Genomic DNA, 25,648 nt, shown 5'->3' with positions numbered 1-25,648 from the left:
TAAAGGACCTGAGCATTTCAGATTTTGGTATCTGAGGAGGATGCCCTTGGATATCAAGAGCTGACTATATACTGTTGTAAAGTTCCTATATTTCACCTGAAATAGAATATTAACTCTAAGTAGACTGTAATCCTTAGAGCAACATACATTATATCTAGATATATAGATTATATACCAATATATAAAAATCTATGTTCACATATAATAATACAGGAAAGGAGAAAAAGAGGGACAGCAGATAGCATGCACTTCATAGGGACATCGGCTCCTCTGTCTTCATATTCCACAGGGGTGACGCACAGAAACCTGAGTGGATGCTACACACGTGGTTGGCTTGTATTCCTGTCACGGCACTTTAACCTAAAAAGCTTGCCCAACGTTTGCTCCAGAACAAGACATTATCTTTGCTATCTTGAACAGCAAAAACCACAACAAAACCGTAAACTGCCCGCTACCCTAGAAGATATGTTAGATACTTTATCTTCTAAGGTTGTTTAAAACATCCTTGAAAACAGAGTCAGGAACAAAAACTAGTATGATTCAACAATTCCATTCCTAGGTATTTACCCTAAGAAAACTAAATAACATGTCCATGTGAAGACTTGAACTTTCATAAACAGCTTTATCCATGATAACCAAACATTGGAAATATCACAAATGTCCATAAGTTACAGAATGGATAAACCATAGTATATCCATAAGACATTATCCAGCAATCATAAGGAACTATTATACACAGAATAATATTAATGAACCTCAAATACTATGCTATATGAAAGAAACGAGACAGAAAAGAGCATTTATTGTATGATTCCCTTTGTATAAAATTCTAGAAAGGGCAAAAGTCATCTATCGTGACAGCAACATATCAGCAGTTGTTGATGGTCAGATGAAGGGGAGTGATGATTGCAAAAGTCACAAGGAGAGTTTTATGAGTGATGAAATGCTGTATACCTTGATTGTAGTAGTTACAAAGTATGTATATTTGTCCAAATTCATTGAAATTTATACTCAAAATGGATACATTTTTGCCTAAAAATTATATCTCAAAAAAGTACATGAAAAGGAAAAAGAACAAGGGGAAAAAGTGTATGATTTCAGTGTTGACTCCTTGAAAATGAAAACTGAATGATTTTTAAAGTATTTATTTACACTGGATTGAAATTGTGAGTGATTATTTTATTTTTTCTATATTTTCTCCAATTAATATAGTTTCCTTTATAATAAGAGAGAAAGAAAATATACAGTTGATTAGAAATAACAGACTTACCAAAGATTATTCTACTAATTAAAATTATTTAAAAATATGTTATCTAGAGAGAAAAACACCTATAGTATTTCACTTCAGGTGGCACTAGTGGTAAAGAATCCGCCTGCCAGTGCAGGAGACACAAGAGACACAGGTTTGATCCTTGAAGTCAGGAAGATCCCCTGGAGAAGGAAATGGCACCCCACTCCAGGATTCTTGCCTGGAGAATCCCATGCGCAGAGGAGCCTGGTGGCCTATAGTCCATGGGGTCGCAAAAAGTCAGACATCGCTGAACAACTGAGCACATGATATGAAACTAATGCTTAGAAAAATTTTTTCTAAATATGCAAAACTACCTATCGGACTAAAAAAGGAGCCAAGAAAAACTGCTTCATTTTCTCGCTTTTAGGTTAACATATTCAACTGAATGTTAAACAATGTTGGAATACTAAACTTACTAGACTTGTGTAAGTGACATGGTTCAGAGAAACCCTTGTAATACAGCTCTGGGGTAATTACTTATTGATTGTTTGCCAGCATATTTATCCCTTGATAACTTAATTGAAGAAAGTTTTATCTTTAGTTCAGAAGCAAAGAATCTGATTAACTTCATTCTAATACTACTGGTATTTCATGTTTACAATGAATCTAAAGCTTTGGTCAATAAAAATGATTACACTGAAAATATCATGATATTGCAGTATTGACTTAGGGTTTTCTCTAATAGATATTGATAATTCCCAAACAAATGACACTTTTAATACTTTTTTTTTTTTGCTGAGAAACTCAACCATCTTAACTGACCATTCAAAAATGCATCATGGATAAATTATTAGCACACAAAAAGTAACTGTAATTCAGTAAAAGAGTTTCTGGAACAATACACCTTAAATTTTTCTTATAAAATAAGTCAGACTTTTTTGGGACGCTCAGACTCTTAGAAAACTAATTGTTAACTAATATCTTAGTCACAGGATTACTGGAAACTGAGAATAAATCTGAAGAGTTTTAAAAAACAAACATGGAGGCAATACTAAATTTTTTCTAAATAAAAATATATATGCTTTACCTACTCATGGATGAAAATGAAACATAGTTTGTATCAATCTTATACCTTTTAACCTCCAGGGTTCAAACCTCTTACTGAGAGCAAACATATGCTTCTGTCCCTTTTTAATTAGAAAGCATCATAAATATAAGCAATAAGGCTAATTTTCTACAGTGGGTACTTTTTGAGATTAAGATTTCATATTGCTAAACACATGTAACTTTCATTAGTAGCTAACATAAATGAATAGTACATGACACTTCAATTCATTTCCAAATATATTGTGCGCAATAAGTTTATTATACTAGAGTAATGATATATTTATCAAGATGACTATGTGAAGAACATGTAACAACATTCATCTGAATCACTAATTTATGAAAGTGCATTCTGGAGACAGGAAATGTAGATCAGAAATGGCAACAGTTGTTCTGGATAAAAGAGGTTCCAAGTGAAAGAAGTCTGGGAAACAAAGTTATAAAAAAGCTGGAACCCTAGTTAACTGCTCTGAGAAGTTTACAGTGAGGAAGGCTGTGTAACATAGTGTTTACATTTACCTGCAGAGCTGTTTTCTCTTCATTGATGACCTATTAATATCTCATGGACATTATATTCTGTGAAACACAGTTTGATATTACTATCAATACAACTCATCAATAAATTCTGCTGTGCTGATATAAAAATATAAATTTCACAAATGCGGTTGAGTTACAAGCATTTTTGATTGATAATCAATAGCACACACTTATGTTCTTTGAAGATAAGTGCTTTACCAATACCAGAAAAGAATGCTACATCTTTCATGAAACTTGCACTCATTTTTCTGCAGTCCTACTTCCTCTGTCACATTCTCAACTCATGTAATCCCCTCTTCTTTATCTATTTTAAACATTTGTAAAATGAACTGGTAAAGATATACATATATACCTGCACCTTCTGAGTTTAGGCTTTTGATAGCAGGACTCATCCTAAGCCATAGCAATTTTGAACCTGAACCCACTATGGTGGTCTCTTCTACAAATTAAACGAACAGGTTCCTTTTTTCAGTCTTCATTTTTGACTAACAGAAACAAGTAAACAGAATTGAAAAATACAAATTCGCTAGTGGGTATCAAACACAGGCTTTTTCTCTCAAGTCAAGTCGCTTTTGGTAGCAGTCCCTTGTAAACAATCTGATTTCACAGATTGTTTCAACTGAATGGAAATCTTGGAGACTGCTGCCTGATGGCTAAACTAATGACAAAAGATCAAGTTTAAAACTGTTCCCAGCATTTTGAGGACTGGCAACCTACTCCAGTATCCTTGCCTGGAGAATTCCATGGACAGAGGAGCCTGGCAGGCTACAGTCCACGGGGTTGCACAGAATTGGACATGACTGAGTGACTAACACACAAATGACTGTGAACTTCCACATGCAGGACTTCATAGATTTGTGTTCTGGGGAAAAGCTATATATGAAAGAGGAAAATATAGAGATCCCAACTATCAGCTTCTGAAAGTGGGCATGATTTGGTCCTATGTTTTATGGCTTTCAAGGCAAGGATGAGCAGTAAATCTAACTCAGCTAAGCTCAAGCCCGATTACGTAGTTCATCCTGCTTAAAATCTTTAACGGCTTCCCACTGACATCAAGAGAAACATGCAACTCCCAAGAGGAGCCTGTTCTTGCTTCTTTCCAGATGCTGCTCTGGGTTCCAGGCAGCCTTGCCTTTGTTCTGCATCTCAGCCTTACCCTGCTCCTTTCTGACATGGAGATTCTCCATCATGGGCCCCACTGCCTGGATGGTCAACTCTTTCCTCTTCACCTAGATTTCATCTACACATCCCCTTGATCTCACCTTGAATATCACTTCTTCAAGAGAACTGTCTCTGATCTCCCTGAAATTTGATTGTTTTTGTGATTAACTAATGCTTGTTGGTCCCATAAGACTGTAAATTTTGTAGGAGTCACCAGGAATGTGTTTGTGTTTACCAATTCATCACTGGCACCTAGCCCAGGATCTATAATGAAGAGGATGATCACTTGATGATTGCTGAATAAGTGAGCAGGTTCCTTTAACTCACTGCAATGGAAGCACAGGTCTAGTTCCCAGACCACTTTTCTGGAGCAGTTTCTCTGTACCAGTGTTGCCCTGGTTTAATTTAACTATAGTGACTATGACAAATATATAACTGGACCTCAGATAACAAGCACAAGAATATTTCTTGGACCACATGGTCCTTCTGCTGATTTCCACAATTCTATGCTTGCTCTGCACCAGCCTGCTTGCTTTCTTGTCTTGCCAAAGCATTACTGAACTTATTTTACCTGATCATTAACCCTTGAAACAGCCTATCAAAATGCTCATGAAAGTAGAATCTTACTGGATAAAGAAATAAGAAAGTATTTTTGAGTCTTAATTTTTCATACAAAAGGAGTCTACCCAGAGTTTAAAAGTCAAAGGCAAGAGAAATGTTCTGCTGGACCACAGTCTGGGCACTGGGTCAGTGATTAACGGTATCTGCCACACAGCACTGTGATATTCCACTTTGATCATTTCAGATGCACTGGGCCAAAGATTCCTGCATATACATATTCTTAATAGAACTTACTTTCTACCTCATCTTCTAATTAAAAATGCTTCCCCACTAAAAAATTATGAAGAATGTTTTTGCAAGGTGGTCTCTCTACTTTTTTCCCCAGATTTTATTATTTTCTTAGAAACTGGAATATAATTGCTTTTGCTTTACAATGTTGTGTTAGTTTCTATTGTATAATATCATGAATCAGGCATATGTATACACATATCCCCTCCCTTTTGAGCTTTTAAAATCAGCCTAACTGAACCAAACATCTTCCATCCCATTCTTCTTATATCCTTGAAGTATCTAGATACAATTTAAATCCTTCCTATGAGTCTTGTTTTCTGATCATGCCAGAATAAGAGAATCTAAACATTATTTAGATAAATCACTGAACTTGGTATACCAGTTTTTAAGGTTTAGATGATGGGGTAGCCTCAATCTCTTCTCTAGCTATGTAAAACAGGAAAAAAAGCAAAGAGTGAAACACCATTTTGTAAAAAGCTGCCTACATTATTTTTCACTACATAATTAATGTCATATTTACACAATAGAGATTGACCAAAAAGACACTTTTGGTAATTATACCTCTATGCACCATTTTTTGTTTTAGGGGAGGAAAATGATCACATTTCTTCTTAGTTCACTTAGGAGCCTTCATCTCTAAGCATTCAGCACACAGGCAGAACTACTAGAAATCTCACAACTAAGTGGTATATAGCTTATATTTGCAGAAGGAAACAAAATGTTAGGAGAACAAAGAAAGGAATGCGATTAAACTTGTCCAGGGTGGGCAAGAGACAAGGTAGAAAGGAACCAGAAAAAAAAAAATCTTCCACAGAACAAGTAACGTTAACTGGCCCTTTAAAAACTGCAGACAGATGATCCATCAATCCCACTCTTGGGCATGCTGCTGCTGCTGCTGCTAAGTCGCTTCAGTCGTGTCCGACTCTGTGCGACCCCATAGACGGCAACCCACCAGGCTCCACCATCCCTGGGATTCTCCAGGCAAGAATACTGGAGTGGGTTGCCATTTTCTTCTCCAGTGCATGAAAGGGAAAAGTGAAAGTGAAGTTGCTCAGTCGTGTCTGACTCTTAGCGACCCCACGGACTGTAGCCTACCAGGCTCCTCCATCCATGGGATTTTCCAGGCAAGAGTACTGGAGTGGGGTGCCATTGCCTTCTCCTACTCTTGGGCATATACCTAGGCAAAAGTATAATTCGAAAAGACACATGTACCTCTATGTTTATGACGGTAATGTCTACAATAGCCAAGACTTGGAAACAACCTGAATGTCCATCAACAGATAACTGGATAAAGAAGATGCAGTACACATATATAATGGAGTATTACTCAGCCATAAAAAAGAATGAAATAATGCCATTTGCAGCAACATGGATGGACCCCAGGATTATTATACTAAGTGAAGTAAGTCAGAAAGAGGAACATAAATACTGTATGACAGCATTTATATATGGAATATAAAATACAACACAAATAAACATACCTATGAAACAGAAACAGACTTACAGACATAGAGAATAGATGTGTGGTTGCCAAGGAGCAGGAAAGGTGGGAGAAAGGACGGATTGGGAGTTTTGAGATTAGCAGATGAAAGCTAGTATATATAGAATGGATAAACAACAAGATCCTACTGTATAACACAAGGAACTACATTCAGTATCCTATGATAGAAGTCACAATGGAAAAGAATAAGAAAAATATACATATGTATAACTGAGTCACTTTGTTGTACAGCAGAAATTAACACAATATTGCTAATCAACAATATTTCGGTAAAATTTTTTAAATGGTAGAGTTTTGTTGAGGGTAAGAGGGCCCTTTCAAGCAAAGGGGAAATATACATCAACATGGGGGTTTGAAAGCACAATACCTATTTGAAGAAAAGCTCTACAGCTCTTGAAATTAAAGCCATGACATTAAAAGATGCTTGTTTCTTGGAAGAAAAGCTATGACAAACCTAGACAGCATATTAAAAAGCTGACGCATTACTTTGCCGACAAAGGTCTGTATAATCAAAGCTATGGTTTTTCTAGTAGTCATGTATGGATGTGAGAGTTGAACCATAAAGAAAGACGAATGCCGAAGAATTGATGCTTTTGAAGTGTGGTGTTGGAGAAGACTCTTGAGAGTCCCTTGGACTGCAAGGAGATCAAACCAGTCAATACTAAAGGAAATCAGTCCTGAGTATTCATTGAAGGACTGATGCTGAAGCTGAAACTCCAATACTTTGGCCACCTGATGAGAAGAACTGACTCACTGGAAAGGACCCTGATGCTGGGAAAGATTGAAGGCAGGAGGAGAAGGGGATGACAGAGGATGAGATGGCTGGGTGGCATCACTGACTTGATGGACATGAGTTTGAGCAAGCTCTGGGAGTTGGTGATGGACAGGGAAGCCTGGTGTGCTGCAGTCCATGGGGTAGCAATGAGTCAGACACGACTGAGAGATTGAACTGAACTGAACAGCTCTTGGGAAGCTGTTAAGGATTCTTGACTAAGGGGAGAAAGTGTGGAGAGCAGAAGGATAACAATTTGGGAGGATGACTTTAGCTATAATAGATACATGCATGCACTCTAGTTGGAGGGAAGAGAAACTGGCGGCCAGGAGAGTATTTCCAAACCTACTGCTCCAGACCAGAGCTGAACTGACCAGGGGTGGGGGTTGGGGGGTGGGGTGGGGATGAAATGAGAATGGGAAAGGAATCTGGCTGTGAGAGGAGTCAGAAATATTACAGGAATAGAGTACATAGGATCTGATGACAGTCAAGCTATCAGAATAAGTATTTCAAGATGTCCTCGGGATGAACTGAGGTTACTGGTATAACAAAAGGTCAGTCTGGAAGGGACACTGGTTTAGGGAAATAATGCAGATAACTTTCAACATTTAAGTTTAGGAGCTATCTGGCACTCAGCAGGATATAGGGATTACATTCTATAGGAAGGACTGGGCTAGAGATTTGGATCAAAGGATGGTTACTGCCATAAATTTAGGACTTAACAATAGAATATCCAGATGTTTCTATCTAGAAAAGGCTCACAGGAAAGTATCATAACATCTCGATGGAGTGGGGAGGATGAGGTGTATATAAGTAGGTGATGTGAAAGATGAAGAGGAAAAGATTGATGCCTTGAAGAGTCAATATAAGAGAGGATGCAAAGACTTTCCTCACTACATGGAGGGCCTGGACACTGTACTGAAAGAGGCAGGAAGAGACTGAGCCACAGAAAAATGCTTTCACCCTTTCTACACCCCTAAGACTCTTAATGAATGCAGTTCCAAATTCTGATTATTTTGACATTATCACAAAGATGAGGAGAACATACAGAAGGAGAAGAGTAACTAAGATGGTAGAAGAGAAGAAAGCGTATTTGTAACAAAAAGGGCTTAAAAGAATTCAGGTTCTACATGAAAGACTTAAAAATATATTCCTGTAATTTATCAAAGTATGTCTTCCAGTTGATTTCACTTGCAAAATAATTTCTTTTTTTTGGAAAAAAGGAAAGAAAAAAAAAGAATACAGATTCTTTACTCTAAAAAAGGATAAAGGGAAGATTTACATAATATTAGCTCTTTCATCCAGATAAGAAAGATGCTATGCATATAATTTTCCATTTTAACTCTTTAGAAAGGAGATTATATTTGTTTACATTTATTTTTATCTTTAAATAGTGAAAGTGAATTTAACAAAAGATATAGTTCTAATCGTAGGGTACTGGTGAAACTTCATTCTGGGAGGTATGTGGAATTCTATCAGACCCAATGAATACACTTTTAATAGCCAGGAAGTGCTCAATGATCAATATAGCACAAATAGACACACATGGTGATAGCCTATAATGGCAGTAAAGTATCAGGACAGTTTTCTATTTCGTCTTTCTGAAAGCATAAAATTATTTCTTTTTTCCTAAAAAAATTATTTCTTTTTATCCCAACTGTCTCAAACTATTTCAAAAAGAAATCTGAATTACAGAATTGGATGTTTATATCTGTGCCAGACTAGATTAAGTCACATTAATGAAAAATTTAAAACATACATCTATTTGGGACTCCTCTGTAGACTACAGAGAATTGCAGAAGCATAAGGCATTAATATTAGCTTGTATGGTGGCCTGTAGCTTGTACACTCATAATTCCTCTTGCTTCCCATCTCCTCCCCTTTACATCTTTTCCTTTAAGATCAACACAATAATAAATGAATTTTGTAGCACCTTTAGCTTGAAAAGAGACCCTAGGCTTTACTGTCTTTGGAAAAACTTGAAAAAGCAAATGTATTATTCTTAATAGATCTATAAATTCCAATTTTAAAAATTTCTTTTTAAAATATAAACATGAAATCATTTCTCCTTATAATCCTCAGAAACTCACATGAGTGAATTCTATAATTTGAAGTCCTTTGACTCTTATAAAAATTTTGGATATAGCACTACATATGTTGTTCATTTAAAAACACCACTCTTTCACTACAGACTTACACCTTCAGCCATTTTGTTGCATAGCTAATCAATATTAAAGATTAAGGTCTTTAAGCACTTTCTGACCTATTTCATCTTAAAACCAGTAACTCACCTAAGAAAAGCTCTTGATCTAATTAACAACTTTTTCAGGCACATTTCTATGGTTGGCCCACTTTAAAGTGGAGAAAATTAATATCACAAGATTATGTAGTCTTATAATATTTAGATCTAGTTAAAGTAATTTAGAACTTCTCTTGAAGCCAATTTTAAAAATATTCTCAAGAGTAATCTAAACAGGATCAAAGTCCACTTAATATATTAAGACAATATGCCTATTATAAACTGCCAAATGATAAGACATTGGTCCAGGCTTGATAAAGGCAAATGACATTTAGATATTTATTGTTCATGGCAGTGGCCTTTGAAGCAGAATGCAAAACTCTTAATTAGAGTGCAGGAAGAAACTATCAAAGCTGCTGTTTCAAAATTTATCTAAAAGAAAAAAGCTTTATTAAATTAAATATTCAGATATATACTGTTCCCCTCCCTTGGTGCTTATGTAAAAGGTTTCATATAAAAGATACTCAGAGGTTTCTGTAGAGACTCCACAATGAGGAGAGGTTGGCAGTGGGTCCCTTGCTTGTTCTACAGCTTTCAGGGACTGTGGATGTAGTGGGATTTATGAGCACAGAATGTCATTGATGCAGTTAATTTTAAAATTCAAGATCTCTACACAGTAGAAAAATTATAATATCATAACACTTTGTAAAAGGATGGAGAGCGACCACACAAATATTCTTCACTAAACAAGAGATTTTTTTGATTGTCTTGAGGCAAAGTATTTAATTAAGAGTCGACATTTCACAAAAGAAATGAGTCCCTATTTGCTGATGTTTTTTAGTATAAGTAACTGTTTGTAGTTTGCTACCTATCAGATAATTAAAAAACAGAAAGAAAGAAAAATGGAAGAAAAGAAATAGAAAACATGCTTAACCCATCATTTGAAGATAAAAGTAACATTTGACATGAATAAAAAAAAACATGAATTTGAAAGAAAGTTTTTTTAAGAAAAGATCATTTTGAAATTGGATATTTATGAAAATATGTGTGACTGTGACTCACCTTTAAAATTCATCAAAAATTTATCAAATTTATACAAATTGATCAAAATTTGTGCCAAACAAATTGATCAAAATTTGTGTCAAACTTGAGAATGGAATTTGCTATCCTGCTCTAGAATCTCCCAAAGGAAGACTTCCAAAGGTTTTTCTTATTTTCTATTATTTTTCAAGAAGAAATATCAAGAAAGACTGAAATTTTCCAGAAGAGTTATAAGAATATTCTTTGCATAATTAAAGAATAGGATTTACAACAAGCATCATGTTTTAAGATGAGCCAATACCACACTTCTCTCATCAACACAACTTTAAATCTTTTCCATCTGGACAAAATTAAAACCAAGTTGAAATAAACACAAAACAAGATCTTTGAATCACTTACTGTATCACAAGCATTATATTCAATTTTTAAAAAATCATATGACTCACACTAAAAATAAATAAAAATTTATTTCCTCATCTGTATCTTTTTATAATTTTATTTTTTGGAGTGTTTTAAAGTGATCATGACATATTAATACACTGGTATTTGCATATAAAACTTAAAAATAAAAATACATGCTCTGGGGTAAGTGCTCAAAAATATTTTACTGATAAGAGAGCAGAAAAGCTTAAAAACCATGGACTTATGGTACTGACATAATTGTGCAGTACAAAATTACATGTAAATAAATGGCTAAAAGTGATATATTTATACAGCATTCACATTAATTTTTCTCGTTAAGGAACCATAATTTTTATACCTCATGATGAATGAAACTGTCACAATTTTAGCCCTTATTTTAGAGTATCCCATAACCTTAAAATAATCTTTCTTCAGGTGGGCATTTCCACTGTGTACTTCCCTTTGTTGTCCAAGATGATGACAAATATTATGAAGCCTTATAATATTTCCCTTGTTTGAGGAAAACTATGAGTTTTAAGGGGATTTCCAGGGGATGCTAGTGGTAAAGAACCTGCCTGCCAATGCAGGAGACATAAGAGACGTGGGTTAGATCCCTGGGTCAGGAAGATCCCCCGGAGGAGGGCATGGCAACCCACTCCAGTGTTCTTGCCTGGGAAATCCCATGGACAGAGGAGCCTGGAAGGCTACAGTCCATGGGGTTGCACAGAGTCGGACATGACTGAAGCGACTTAGCACACACGCGTGCATGAGTTCTGTGGGGAGAAGTCTCACCCATGGAGTGGATGAGCTGCTTGGGACCCTCTTCCCAATCAGAACTCCAGATGTGCTGGGATACGGGACTTGCCAGCGCTGATTAAGTCTGGATGTTGGTCAAAACCCAACCTGGTGATGTATCCTCTATCCTCTGTTTGATCCCTGGGTTGGGAAGATCCCCTGGAGAAGGGAAAGGCCGCCCACTCCGGTATTCTGGCCTGGAGAATTCCATGGACTGTATAGTCCATGGGGTCGCAAAGAGTCAGACATGACCTAGCAACTACACACACACCGATATACATATTACACACACACACATAAAAAGACATACACTCGTTTACTTGAAAATCCATTCTTCTCTCCTAACTTAAACACAGGTGATATGGATGGTTACCATAATGATGTCAGGGTTCTGAAATTCCATAACGATCCCCTCTTTTGTATCTAAAAGACCCCCAACTTCTCAAATTTCTAAGGCCTCTCATAAACATTATCCTTGTAAAATTGATATTGTTTATTAATTGCACTTAAGAAATGAGAAAGCCAAGGCTGAGAGAAAGAAGAGATATGATCCCATTATTTTTTAATACAAGTTACATTCAGTAAACATCTTAAACATATAGTTTGACATATTTTGAGAAATAAATCACACTATTCTTAAGGTAGCACAAGTGGGACTTATGTTCCTATTCCTTCTGCTGCTATTTTCTTACACGCAATCAGCCAAGTTATAGAAACTGGCAGTGTCAGGTACTAAAAAATTATGGCACATATGTAATTCATAATTCATTTATTTTCCAAAGTCCATTTGCAGAGTGCTGGCCAAAAAAATCACTACTCTGACAGCAGTTTGGGACAGAGAGAGTGGGACAGGACATTCCTTAGCTCTCTAAGGAAAGAGGGCACCACCCCCAGGGTCTAGGCACAGAAAAGCAGAAGTGAGAGAACACAAGAATGTGTAATAGGTTTGTCCAAAGCATACAGAGGATCATTTATAAAATCATACGCTTTAAGGGTTTGGCAAGTAGATTCACTGACCTTTGAAATTAATGCAATCATATTTTAAAAGAAAGAAACACACAAAAAAATCCAAGCTCTTTGTACAGTGTACTCACATACAGCTATATGAATGATACCCACCTTAAAATAGCTTATGTAACTTTTATTGTACTTCCAGAGGGATGGAATAGATTTATGCTTAAATTTTTGGAAAAACTGCTCACTGATAAAGCCATTATAGTAATTGCACTGGGTCTGTTTATTAATTTGTCACAATTAAGTCAATAAGAGCTTTACTAATGTCCTATTACTTGATTAGTTTTGAAAGTGATTATCTTAAGAACTAGACTTAATTGGAAGCCTCTCAATTTACAAGGTACATTAAACTCTCAGTAGCATCTTAAGATTATTCAACATATGCAGGTCAATTACCAGTAACCACTGTTTTGTACAAATGTTCCATAAAAACTATAGCATGACATGACAAAGAGGGAAAGTGAGATTTAATTAATAATGCCAGACTCCAATTGACATTTCCAGGATAAAAGGGCAACATGAGCATTCATATAAAGTCTTCCTGAAACTGAGGCTATTACTAAAAATCAAATAATGGAAAGCTAGCAACTCTACACCTTACGGATGAAGATAATTTGTCATGATTGCTAAATCACCAAATTGCACTGCCTCTACTCATGCCCAGCTGCATATTAATTTCCAGATTAGTAAATTACAATTAATTCTTACTATTGCTCCATCACTTTTCCTTTTCCAGTTAATAAAAGAGACTTCAATTAATTATTGTTCATCCTCATTTTCAGAACAGATCAACTACAGTTATTACTGCATAAGTAAGAAACCTGGAGTGGTTAATGTATCCATCGAGATTGTGAGGTCTTTAAAAATTATTGGTTGTAGCATAAATATTTTATATTGACGTTCCAATTTTGACTCAAAGTTTCAATGTAGTTAGTTGAATATTTACAATGACTAACAATTATAAGGTCTAAGAAAGTACCTTGAGACCTAGGCTGATTTTCAAATACCTATTCAAACAATTTCATAACTTTTAAATTAAACTTTATTAGATATTTGAAAGGTCTGCCCCACACTAACAACATGAGTCTGGTCTTGAGATTCATCACAGGAAAATTGATTGCTGCTTCATTAAAAACCTGGGATTGTAACTCCTTGAGAAAACTATTCCACTGCTGACTTGTAAAGGCACCCTATGAATTATGTGTTCTGACTTGTTCCTAATCTAAGTTCTGTACACAGAATACATTTCAAATTGCCAAAGCTGATTTGCCACCAATTGTGTGAACACAGTGAACAAAGCTGAATCTGCAAAACACTAGTTCTGTGCATTTGAAAATCTTGAGATGAAAAGCGCTTTCAGTTTGTTGCATTCAAATAACTATAATTGCCCTTAAACAAAAATTTCCTGGTGCGTTAACCACTTAAATGGTGGAGATGCTATGGGGAAAGTCATGGTCATATTTAACCATCCAATTCCACGGATTTTGTACCAAGAATCTATCTGCCTAAAATAGAAGAATGAAGAAGGTCTCTTAACAGACTTCCTACATACCACAAGTTGTTTTTCTAAGGGTTTTAAGCAATCCTCTTAGGATAGATTGTCTCTAAATTGCCTACACATCACCTCTGATACATTTCTGGATTTTATGCATTTGCTGTAATTGAGCTTTAAAGCCAGGACATTATGAAAATATACAAAAAAATATTTTTTCAATATCTAATCCATGTGTGCGTGTGTACTAAGTCATTTCTGCCATATCCGATTCTTTGCAACCCTATGGACTCATAGCCCACCAGCCTCCTCTGTCTATGGGATTCTCAGGCAAGAATATTGGAATGGGTTGCCATGTCCTTCTCCAGGTGATCTTCCCGACCGACCCAGGGGTTGAACCTGCGTCTCTTACCATGGTTGAGTGAGATAGCCAGTTTATTCCATTCACAGGTCACTTTTCTGTCCCTGTCCTACCAGAAGCACCCAGAGGCGGTCTATGGCAGATGCGGACTCATGCAGGAAGAGGGTGGGTGATGTGGAGAAGTTAGGAGGACTGTTAGCGTCTGTGTTCAGAGACAGATTACATCTGCTTCTAGAGACAGATTACATCCGCTTCTTCCTCCAGGCAACAAAAGACACTGAAAATCCCATTTACCTGGGCATTAATTTCAATTACGACCAGAGGAGTAGGATAAAAGGGAACAGTCTGCCTACCTTTAGGCTCTTCAAATTCCATCTGCTTCACAATGCATGACTAAGAAACATCAAAGCATCTTTTGCTCAGGATTGCTCGTTCCTTAAGTCTCAATAAAAGAGGCTATACACAAAGTACATTTAAATTAAGTGCTGCCACCCTTATTGTCCACTTGCAATAAATAAATGCCTTGAGCTTGGTCAAGCCACTGTGTATCTGGCATGGACTTAGTGATCTGAAGCTTGCTGAGAGGATTAAATGATTCAGAAGAAGCCTAGGTTCCCTCTTCCTCTGGTGGAAGGATAACCTTAGCCTCTTTTCGTGGGTGTGGAATGTCCTCAGGTACAAGAACAGGTTGCCAGCTGCTGTTAATAAAGTTGCTTTGCCTGAAGCAACAAGAAGGTTCTTCTTTTTATAGTTACCCTGAGGTCCTTAATTAAAAATGCCTTTCTTTCCTCCTTCTATGCTAAAATGGCCCAAATCTTGCTTTCCAGTCTTACGGGATTAAAAAATATATATTGCAAGGGGACAAAGGAGATGCAAACTCTTTTTTGGTAATTAATGTCTGGAATTAGCTGTTTTCCAGGAGAAGCAACAAACTGCTTGGGGATAAGTGAAAATACTGGGCAATTATTAACAAGAGTAAATTAATCATAACTCCCCCCCATCCCCGCCCTATGGAAATTTGGAATTGGCTGCTCCTCTGAGCAGCTCTGAGATTTAAGAATCTAAACAGCTTGGATGTCTCAGTCAATTCTTCTATTACAGTGGTTCTCAAAGTGTGGTCCTAGGACCAGAAGCATCAATCAGCCTCTGCAGCAGCTGGGACCTGGTTGTTGTTGTTCAGTTGCCAAGTTGTGGTGACCCCATGGATTGCAGCACGACATGCTTCCCTGTCCCTCACCACCTCCTAGAGTCTGCCCAAGTTCATGTCTACAGCATCAGTGATGCCAATGTAAATTATCATATCTGACCAAAAACCTGTCCAATCAGAAACTCTGTGGGTGAGGCCCAGCAACAAGAGTTTTAACAAGCCTCCTAAGCAATTCTTGAGGCTTCCCAGTGGCTCAGTGGTAAAGAATCTGCCTGTGAATGCAGGAGACACAGGAGATGTGGGTTTGTTTCCTGGGTCAGGAAAATCCCCTGGAGGAGGAAATGGCAACCCATTCCAGTACTCTTGCCTGGAGAATCCCATGGACAGAGGAGCGTGGTGGGCTACAGTCTACAGGACTGCAAAGAACTGGATAAGACTGAGCATGCGTGCACGCTAGGCAATTCATACAGACTCTAAACGTTGAGAATCATTGCTCTATTAGAGCTGAGTGTTTTCAAATCAATTGTCTATTTATTTCAATAGTCAAATTTGCCACCAATGGGGAAGGAAAGGTTTCCAAAGGTAACTGAAAACAGAAATGAATCTATACTTAGGATAAAAATATTAGACTTCTAGCAGTGATTCTCAACCCTAGATTAATAACGGAATGGCTAAAGAGCCTTAAAAATGCCAGGATCTTACTCTAAGCCAACTGAAACAGAATGGAGGGTAGAGAGGTGGTGATGATGTTTAAAAAATGCACAGGTTAGTCTAAAGCACAGGGAAGGCTGAGAATCACTGATAGCACACAACCACAGCAGTCAGACTCTTACTAGAGTAGGACAGCCTAAGAACTAGAAAATAGGGCTATGTGGATGTTTCTAGCAAAAATATATATACATTTTCATAGACTCATGTCATATTAATTAAGCACTAACTGGCATGTAGGACTTGGGAAAATAACATTACATGTTATTCGCTCGCATTCTTCTTAAACCTCATAGGTTGAACAGTTCCTCCTTCTAGAAGAGAAAATCCACCAATAAATATAATTTGAGAGAGGTATCTGGGTTTTGACCCTACAGACTGATTCTAAAATAATTTTCAAAATAATATATGTTGGAGCATAAAGCCCCCACAATCCTACATGGACTATGGGGACACAGTCTCTCCATACTTCTAGCTGGTTCTACTAATACCAATTCCATTTCAGACCTAGAAAAATGGGACTTGGGTTTGAGAATGGATTAGAAGCACTGAATGACTTAAAAATAGAAGATTACCATAAAAAGGCATCAAAACCAAGTCAGTTTTAGCTATGTATTATTTTATTGTTCTATAAGGCAATGGCACCCCACTCCAGTACTCTTTTGCCTGGAAAATTCCATAGATGGAGGAGCCTGGCAGGCTTCAGTCCATGGGGTCACTAAGAGTTGGACACTACTGAGCGACTTCACTTTCACTTTTCCCTTTCATGCACTGGAAAAGGAAATGGCAACCCACTCCAGTATTGCCTGGAGAATCCCAGGGACGGCGGAGCCTGGTGGGCTGCTGTCTATGGGGTCGCACAGAGTCGGGCATGACTGAAGCGACTTAGCAGCAGCAGCAGCAGCATACACACACACACTATTTTATAATGAAAATTTAGAACAAGGCCATAAATTAATAATTTCAATTTATATTTATTTCACAGCACTCTGAAATGACTAATCTTATTTTACATATTAATTCATTAGATTTTCACAAAAAATGCCTTATGAGGTCATCAGGACAGATACTATTATTGTGGTAATTTTAGTTTTACTTATGAGAAGAGAAACTCAATTAAGTGAATTATCCAAGGCCAACCTGATGCAAAGAACTGACTCATTTGAAAAGACCCTGAAGCTGGAAAAGATTGAAGGCAGGAGGAGAAGAGGATGACAGAGGATAAGATGGCTGGATGACATCACCGACTCGATGGACATGAGTTTGAGTAAGCTCCGGAGTTGGTGATGGACAGGAAAACCTGGTGTGCTGCAGTCCATGGGGTTGCAAAGAGCCAGACATGACTGAGCGACTGAACTGAACTGAACTGAACTGAACTGAAGAGCTATACTGACAATCTTAACAAGTAGCAACTTTCACTTTGATATTTTGATGTCTGATATTAGTAACTTCATGCATGTAAGTTTCAAACCTCGAAATATGGTTATTTTTATTGCCAGAAGAGTATAAATGGCCAAATGAATTAAAACAGATAAAAGAGGGAAACCCAATAAAATATCCAATCAGAAAAAATAAAAACATAGTTTAGCATAAATACTTGGAAAGACTAAATTCTTTTTTACTTTTCTAGAGTTGGTAGAACTTATTTTCGAATTCTTAACAGATCCATAAAACATATAAAAGATAAACTATAAGATGTAGCTCTAATTTTATACTTAGGCTATATAACTGCTACAAAACATGTCTATGATAACTAAGTACTATTTTGCTTCTTAGAATATTAGCAGATCATTAAATAAGTTTGATCGCCTCAGGGCAGAAAATTTGTTTCTTGATATTTTTTTATATTGTTATTATGATGTTAAACTATAGAATTGTATTCTGCTTCATTTTAAAACATATATACCTCTTTCAAATCTAAAACCAGACACTTTAAAAAATGGTTAGCAAATTTAAAAATGTAGATGTTTATATTTCAATGTCAGGTAAAAATGCAGGGAGATATATGGAAAATACTTTTTAAAATATTTAACCTGATTAGTCTGTCTTTCATAGTTTGTGTCTATTAAAACTAACTATGATTTAATATTCAAGCATTTTATACCACCAAAGTATTCAGTTCAGTAGCTCAGTCGTGTCTGACCCTTTGCGACCCCATGAATTGCAGCATGCCAGGCCTCTCTGTCCATCACCAACTCCCTGAGTCCACCCGAACCCATGTCCATCGAGTCAGTGATGCCATCCAACCATCTCATCCTCTGTCGTCCCCTTCTCCTCCTGCCCCCAATCCTACCCAGCATTAGGGTCTTTTCCAATGAGTCAACTCTTCGCATCAGGTGGCCAAAGTATTGGAGTTTCAGCTTCAACATCAGTCCTTCCAATGAACACCCAGTATCCAAATACCAAAGTATTTTGGTATTCAAATACCAAAGAATACCAAAGTATTAAGAAACCCCAAATAGGGGTTTGTTAAAATACACAAACTACATACTTCATAAAGGATAATGTTTCACTATTAGAAAACATTAAGCTATGTACTATTCTTAATTAAGCCCCCATTTCTGTTAAAGTAAAGCAATTTGCAATTTAATTATTATAATACAAGCTAAAATGTAGCTAATGACATAGTATGCATTTGTGTTGGATAATTAGTCAGTAAATAAAGCTTTACAAAGCAGGAAGTAAAAACAAGTGAGGGAGTTGTGGCTCATTCATGGCCTTGCTTGAGCTTCCCTGGTGGCTCAGACAGTGAAGAATCTGCCTGCAATGCAGGAGACCTGGGTTCAATCCCTGGATTGGGAAGCTCCCCTGGAGAAGGGAATGGCAATCCACTCCAGTATTCTTGCCTGGAAAATTCCATGGACAGAGGAGCCTGGCAGGCTACAGTCCATGGGGTCACAAAGAGTTGGACACGACTGAGCGACTAACACATGTGGCCTTGCTTAGTAATGAGAACTGGAATAGAGATCAGTCACTTGCCAGCATGTTTCCCTGATGTGTGCAATAAAACCACATGCTGTAGACAGATCTGCTAACCTAATATAACCACCAGGTAAGTGTCTGTTCAGGGAAATCTACAAAGAGAAACAACTGATAAAACAGTATAAGCTAAAACTAACTCACAGGAAAGACAGAATAATCACTAGGATTGTCCAGACTCTATGCTCTGTGATATAAATGAGTAAGGGAATATTAACCATACTATTTTAAATTAAGAACACTCTTTAGAAAACTTCAAACTACTACATTTATTCTATTTAGGCTTAAATTATAACTAGAAATATGGAAATGGTGAAACATTTGATTTTACAAACCACAGAAGTGATTTTTCTTCTTTAGGTTGGAAAAAAAAAAATGCACAGAGCCTCTTACTAGTACTAACAAGATCAGACATCAAATTTTGACATTTTCACAGTAACAAAATTGAGTTCTACCAAAATCTAATCTGTGAAAAAGGCAGTTTTCCTCTTACCAGAGGTGTTACATAACGTACGCATTTTCATTCTACTATTGTACTGGTGAAGCAAGCATGTTATTCTAATCAGGTACTGTGTGTAACACCCAGGTGTTTGTTCAATCAAATTACCACTATCAATTCATAATTTCAATTAACTTACAACTTCATATAGCAACTTTTGAATTAGGAATTTATTATAGATGTAGCAGAAGAGATAATTAAAAACATTTTTTATTTTTCTGAACAGATTTTGGGACAGACTTTCTTATGTAGGATATGCGTAAATTATTTAGATTCTCTGCTATTCTCAGTTTGCACAAATACTGAAATCTAATTTGGTTTATTGGTGTTTTGGCTCCAAATACATAAACCTCCCCAATTCAAAATACTGCCTGCTTTAAGTTCAAACTGGTAAAACCTGAATACTAGAGGAATGTGAACAGATAATACCAGTAAGTTCACATTTCTGTTAACCTATAGGTGCTGGCAAAGAGTAGCCTCCATAACTATTTTCAAAACTGAGATGGAAGAGCAGAATTATGTTACAGACAGCATATTGTGCCTCTCCCATCATAATTATTGCCAAGAGTTTCAAAGCCAGTCAACAGTGATTAAGGAGCTATTCTAAACAGCATTCTCGAACACTTTTTTTCCTCTTGAGCATCCTTCCATTGATACTCCCTAAGTCTAAAAAGGTAATTAAGAAAATATAATTTTGTCAGATATATTTTTCCCTACTTCTTTTGAAACTTCACTGGTGACAGGCTTCAAAACACTAGAAAATTAGCTCCAAACCTGCTGTCCCTTGTCCTCTGGCCCATACTGTGAAAATACAAAGATTCAGAGAAAACAGCAGATATGCACAGGGTAACATCAATAACCCATCCTGAAATGTAATGATTGCAGATAAATATCAAATGCTGTTTTTGTTCCCTAGAGAGAAAATTCTTCAAGATGATAAATCAAGCTGATTGGGCAAAGGGTAGGATGAATTTCAGTGGGTTGATATTACTATTAATTTTGCCAAGACTTATTGTGTAAATTTGGGTAAGTCACTGCTATTTAGTAAATGATATTGAGAATGGATAAAATAAATAATAAAAAATTCATACTGGTTTCCAGGAAGAAGTTAAGAGTGTTCCTGTCAGTTGTAAAATGGTTACCTAATTTCCTCTAGTTCAACATGAAAACATCATAGAATATATAAATGAAATGGCACATTATTTTTGACCCAAAATAATTTTCCTGTAGTACTTAAAAATCAAACAAAAGTTCTAAAGTACAATACTGTAAAATAATGTACAATACTGTAAATTTGAAATAAGGTCTGATTAAAAAAAGGTAAAGCCCCAGTTAATGAATTTTCAGGAGATATAAAGATAACAAAGGATTCAGTACTGAATAGTTTTTAGAAATATTCCTTTATGTGTTGAAAAATATCTCCACTGTACACAAAGGATAGATTTAACTATGGAAAAAATCCTCTTGGCTGTAAAAATAAACACTAAGTTAAGTATGTTTTAAAACAATCTAATTTCTTATGATTATTTCAAGAGAGTCTAGAATTAATTAAATGATATCAGCACCTTATAATAATTGACTTAACTTTTGCAAAGATGTAGGCCCACACCTCAATTAGTTTTAAGAGTCTTTATCTAATTCCATTTTCTTCCACAAAGCAATAAGAACTATCTCTATAGCATCCTGGGCTTCCCGACAACTCAATGGGTAAAGTATCTGCCTGCAACGCAGGAGACACAGGAGATGTGAGTTCGATCCCTGGGTCAGGAAGATCTCCTGGAGAAGGAAATGGCAACCTACTCCAGTATTCTTGCCTAAGAAATCCCACGGACAGAGGAGCCTGGTGGGATACAGTCCATGGGGTCACAAAGAGTCAGACACAACTGGAGCGACTTAGTATGCATGCACACACTTGGAATCAGGTCTCTTGGTAAGCAGTTAACTCAGTGGGTTATCATGCCCACATCATTCCTCTCAGAGGGTAGGGAAAACATGTGTTAAATGTGTACAAGGTTTTTGTACCTAGATCTTATTTCAAGTAGCAGAGAAGTTTCTAGGTCTGAATACTATCTGTATACTATCTGAATACAAAATCTGAGGATATGGACAGTAATACAGGTGATCTACATGAGCCAAATAAAAAGCTCACAGATCTCTAATACCATGCTGCTCAAGCCAAGCATATATACCCACTTCCACCTTAAGACACTGGAACACGTACCATGATCTCCAAGCTAACAGAAAAAGCCAGAGGAACCCAAAGGGAAGAATGAATCCTGAGATACCATGTTATACAACAGAAAGCAACTTCAACTTAACATGGCCCAGGGGTGTGAACTCTGCCCATCTCATCACCTCAACACCTTTGCCTCTGCCCCCCCCAACACACATACAGAGATACACATACACACATAAAATTATAGATAGGTACAGGGTGATTTCAAGGTACAGATATAACACACAACAACAAAGCATGACATTTAACTGATACATTAGCCAATTAATTTCATGATTTTCCATGATTAATTTTAGGAAGGAATGTCACTAAAATAAATAATTAAGGAAAAATGTGCATTAATTGCCAAGTTGCCCTGTGTATCCTCTTGGCTTTTCTAACATAAGAAAGCCATTTAACTTCTGTCTATGAATCCATGCATCTGAGTACTCTGGCTCTACCATTTACACATGGCATGATGTTAGGCAAATAACTTACTGTCTCTGTGACTCAAGTTCCTGATTAGTGAAATGGAGATAACAGTAGTACTGACCTTACTGGGTTGCTGTGAGGATTAAATGTGGTAAAGTGTCTACACAAAACTTCATATTTTATGACGATCAAATAGCTGTCATTATCATCATCATCACAAAGAGACACATGCAATTAATTACTTATGGAGAAGAAGGAGTTAGAAGGCAGCTTAAGATAAAACTATTAGCAAAACACTCAGGCTATCACGAAAATTCAAACTATTAATACTTCCTGGGAGAATATGAGAAATTCTGTTTAGCCCAGGTTTTTCTTGGGGCCACATTCCTATGAACTTGGCATGTCAGGGTTCTCCACCACATGGGATGAGAAGAATGGATTGATCTGGGTCAATGGAGCAGTTCCCTTCCCTCCTTACAACTGTGGGTGAGCAGCCTCAGATGCGCCCAGTCTCAGTTACACTTAGCTTGTTGTGTGGTTGTTCCACATGTATCTGCTGATCTACATCTTGTATTATGCTGATGGATCTACACGTTATATCTTAGCAATGTCTCTGACCAGCAGCTTAATTGATAGAAGTGATCTAGGAACTGGCTTCTTTCGAGAGTGAAATGTTCTGATGATAAAGGGATGCTCTTGGAATTTATGGAGAGATAGTATCATTGATGCAATGTCACCATGAAATAGTGAAAACCTTGAATCATGTCTCATGTGGATGACTCTCTTGAGGTCATTTGATCCCACGATGGGAACCCACGCAACACTGAAAAACACTAATAACTTCCAACACAAGGACATATGCCAAGACTCCCAATGGTGTCAGTCAACAATACCATTCAAGTAAATATCCATCTGGTGTCTGTTTGTTAGACCACAATCTTGACTATTTCAACTTAAAACATGTTGTTGAAAATGAAGAGTTTTACCTTTTTATATTCAGCAATGCCCAAGGTATTCCAGAGGGTGTTTGAAATGCAGGTAGCAATTTTACCCCAAGTTCCACTGCTTTCTTTCGAAATATCTGAAAAGTTAAATAGTTAAGGTAAGCTACTGTTGTAAGAAAAACAAAATGTGCTATTCTACTACCCCACGCTGAGTACATTTCTACTTAACATTAAAAAAAAAAATGTTTCTGAAATTAATGGAATTACCCAGGAAAGTAAGAATGGTCCAGGGGCCATTGTGCTGTAGAGTATTTATTACCAATGTTGGTTGCACATTAGACTCATGTGGGGAGACCTGAATAATACTGATGTCTTGGTAGCACTCCTGATATTCTAATTTCTATGGCTTGGGGGCTCCCAGATCAGAACGTTTTAAAGCACCACCTGTGATGTCAAGTAATTCCAATGTGTATGCCCAGGGGAGGACCACTGTTTCCGGTTAAGTGTTGGGCAGAAAATCAGAAGTTCTGGTCCTGTTCTGGTTTCATTTATTTACTAGGGCACAGAGAAGGGAGAAGTTGTAAAAAGATATATTATCTTACAAATAATCTGTAAGTCCTCTTAGCCCTCTGCAGTTTTAACTTCCTCTTATGGTTAAGTGCAGGTGATATGGAAAATACAAAGTTAAATTAGATACAAATTCTCCCCAGAATTTACTAAAGAAGGCAATGTATGAACACAGATATCTGACACACAGATAAAATGAGAGCCTGACATAAAGTCATCTAAGAGTTCCGATGAGTTCAGCAAGGCTGCATGCCATTTAGATGAGGATTGTATGCAGCATGTAATGGGGGAGGGGGGTTCATAATTCTAAAGACAGGCTGAGAAGGAGAGGGAGCATTGTGAAGGCATCAGTGTTAAGCACTGATGCAGGCAAGTGGGGGCCTGCATAAGAAATGGTCCAAGTCAGCTTCCCTGTCCAAAGCAAGAGGGAATACTGGTAAATTAGGTCTGGTATGCACAGCATGGGCCCAAATCACAAAGGGTCATAAATATAAGGCTAAGAATTTTATTCCATTAAAATGGAAAAATATTGAAAGTTTTGAGCAGCGAATTCACTTGATCAGAACTGTGCTTTAGGAAGATTAATTAAATGACATCCAGTCACAGTTTTAGGTCCAAAGAAAAGCACCGAGTTAATTTATTCACTGAAGAAAGGACCGCTACAGAGTTCCCTGCTCAAGCTGTGACGGCTAGCAGATGCCTTGTCCCTTCTCCTTGCCACGCTGTGTGACTGAGTGCGGTGGGCTGGGAACTTACTATTTCCTTCTGTTTCTTCCTCAAACAAGAGAGATGTGAGAAAAGCTGGGGGAACCCTGAAAAGCATGGAGAATGAGCAAAGTTCTCTTCCAGCCTGGGAAGGGGTTCATTAAAGCCACGGTCAAAGAAGCCTTATGTGGCTTCTCCAGAGGCAAGGGTTCCAGTCTTTGGAACTCCTGCTGCAAGACCTAAGCACCACCCCCAAGAGAAGTCTAGGCACTGGGGCTTCCGGACTGAGGAGAATCCAGTGACATCAATATTGATGCTGCTTCTGAAACCCTACTCTTTTGGAAACTAACTCCTACTCTGTAATGAAAGTTGAGAAAATAATGAGTTTTAATGTAAGAATTTGGCTGACAGTCAATTTAGATAAACTAGCATTCCTGGAATACAAATGAGGACAAAGACATTTGTAGTATATAAGGCACTAAAAAAATAGAGATATCATTTTTCCCATAAAATATTATTATAACTCTTTGAAGTGGACAATTTCCTGTTTCAACAGCTGACAGTGAATGGAAGAGAAAGAGAAAGAAAATAAGCCAAAAGGTATATTCTTCCTTTCCAGTCTCTTAGTCTAGAGAATTTCAAGTTCTCTTCTGCTGTAAGAAATTATCCAATCACTGCCCAGCCATCTGCCAACTTTCTAGTTTCCACCAACTTTTAAAACTGTTAATTAATTAACTCTTTTTCAAGAAACTTACATAAGACTGGAAGTCAGACTTGTAATTAAAACACCATCATGGATATTATAGCCATATGGCTTGGGAGTTAAGGGCTCGGGCTTTGAAAACACAATGCCTGCGTTGGAGTTTCAGTTCTACTTCTTCAAATTGGGTAATCTTGGGCAAACTGCTTAATCTACCTATGCCTAAACTTCCTCATCTATAAAGTGGGGA

The 25,648-nt window shown here is 37.1% G+C and overlaps 1 protein-coding gene across 1 annotated transcript in view; it reads right to left on the bottom strand.

Annotated features, from left to right (window-relative positions):
- MAN1A1 (mannosidase alpha class 1A member 1) overlaps window positions 1–25,648 on the bottom strand; it is a 170,497-nt gene that overhangs the window by 51,632 nt on the left and 93,217 nt on the right. Inside the window, exon 6 of the mRNA XM_081531071.1 lies at window positions 23,469–23,563. Within this exon, the coding sequence (XP_081387197.1) occupies window positions 23,469–23,563 (95 nt within the window). The remainder of the gene's footprint in view (window positions 1–23,468; window positions 23,564–25,648) is intronic.

The sequence above is a fragment of the Giraffa tippelskirchi genome, chromosome 9 (assembly GCF_054371585.1).
Source record: "Giraffa tippelskirchi isolate mGirTip1 chromosome 9, T2T-mGirTip1v1.2.pri, whole genome shotgun sequence".
Classification (NCBI taxonomy): domain Eukaryota; kingdom Metazoa; phylum Chordata; class Mammalia; order Artiodactyla; family Giraffidae; genus Giraffa; species Giraffa tippelskirchi.
Note: the sequence above shows the minus strand (reverse complement) of the source record. Positions and strands in the feature narration are given on the sequence as shown.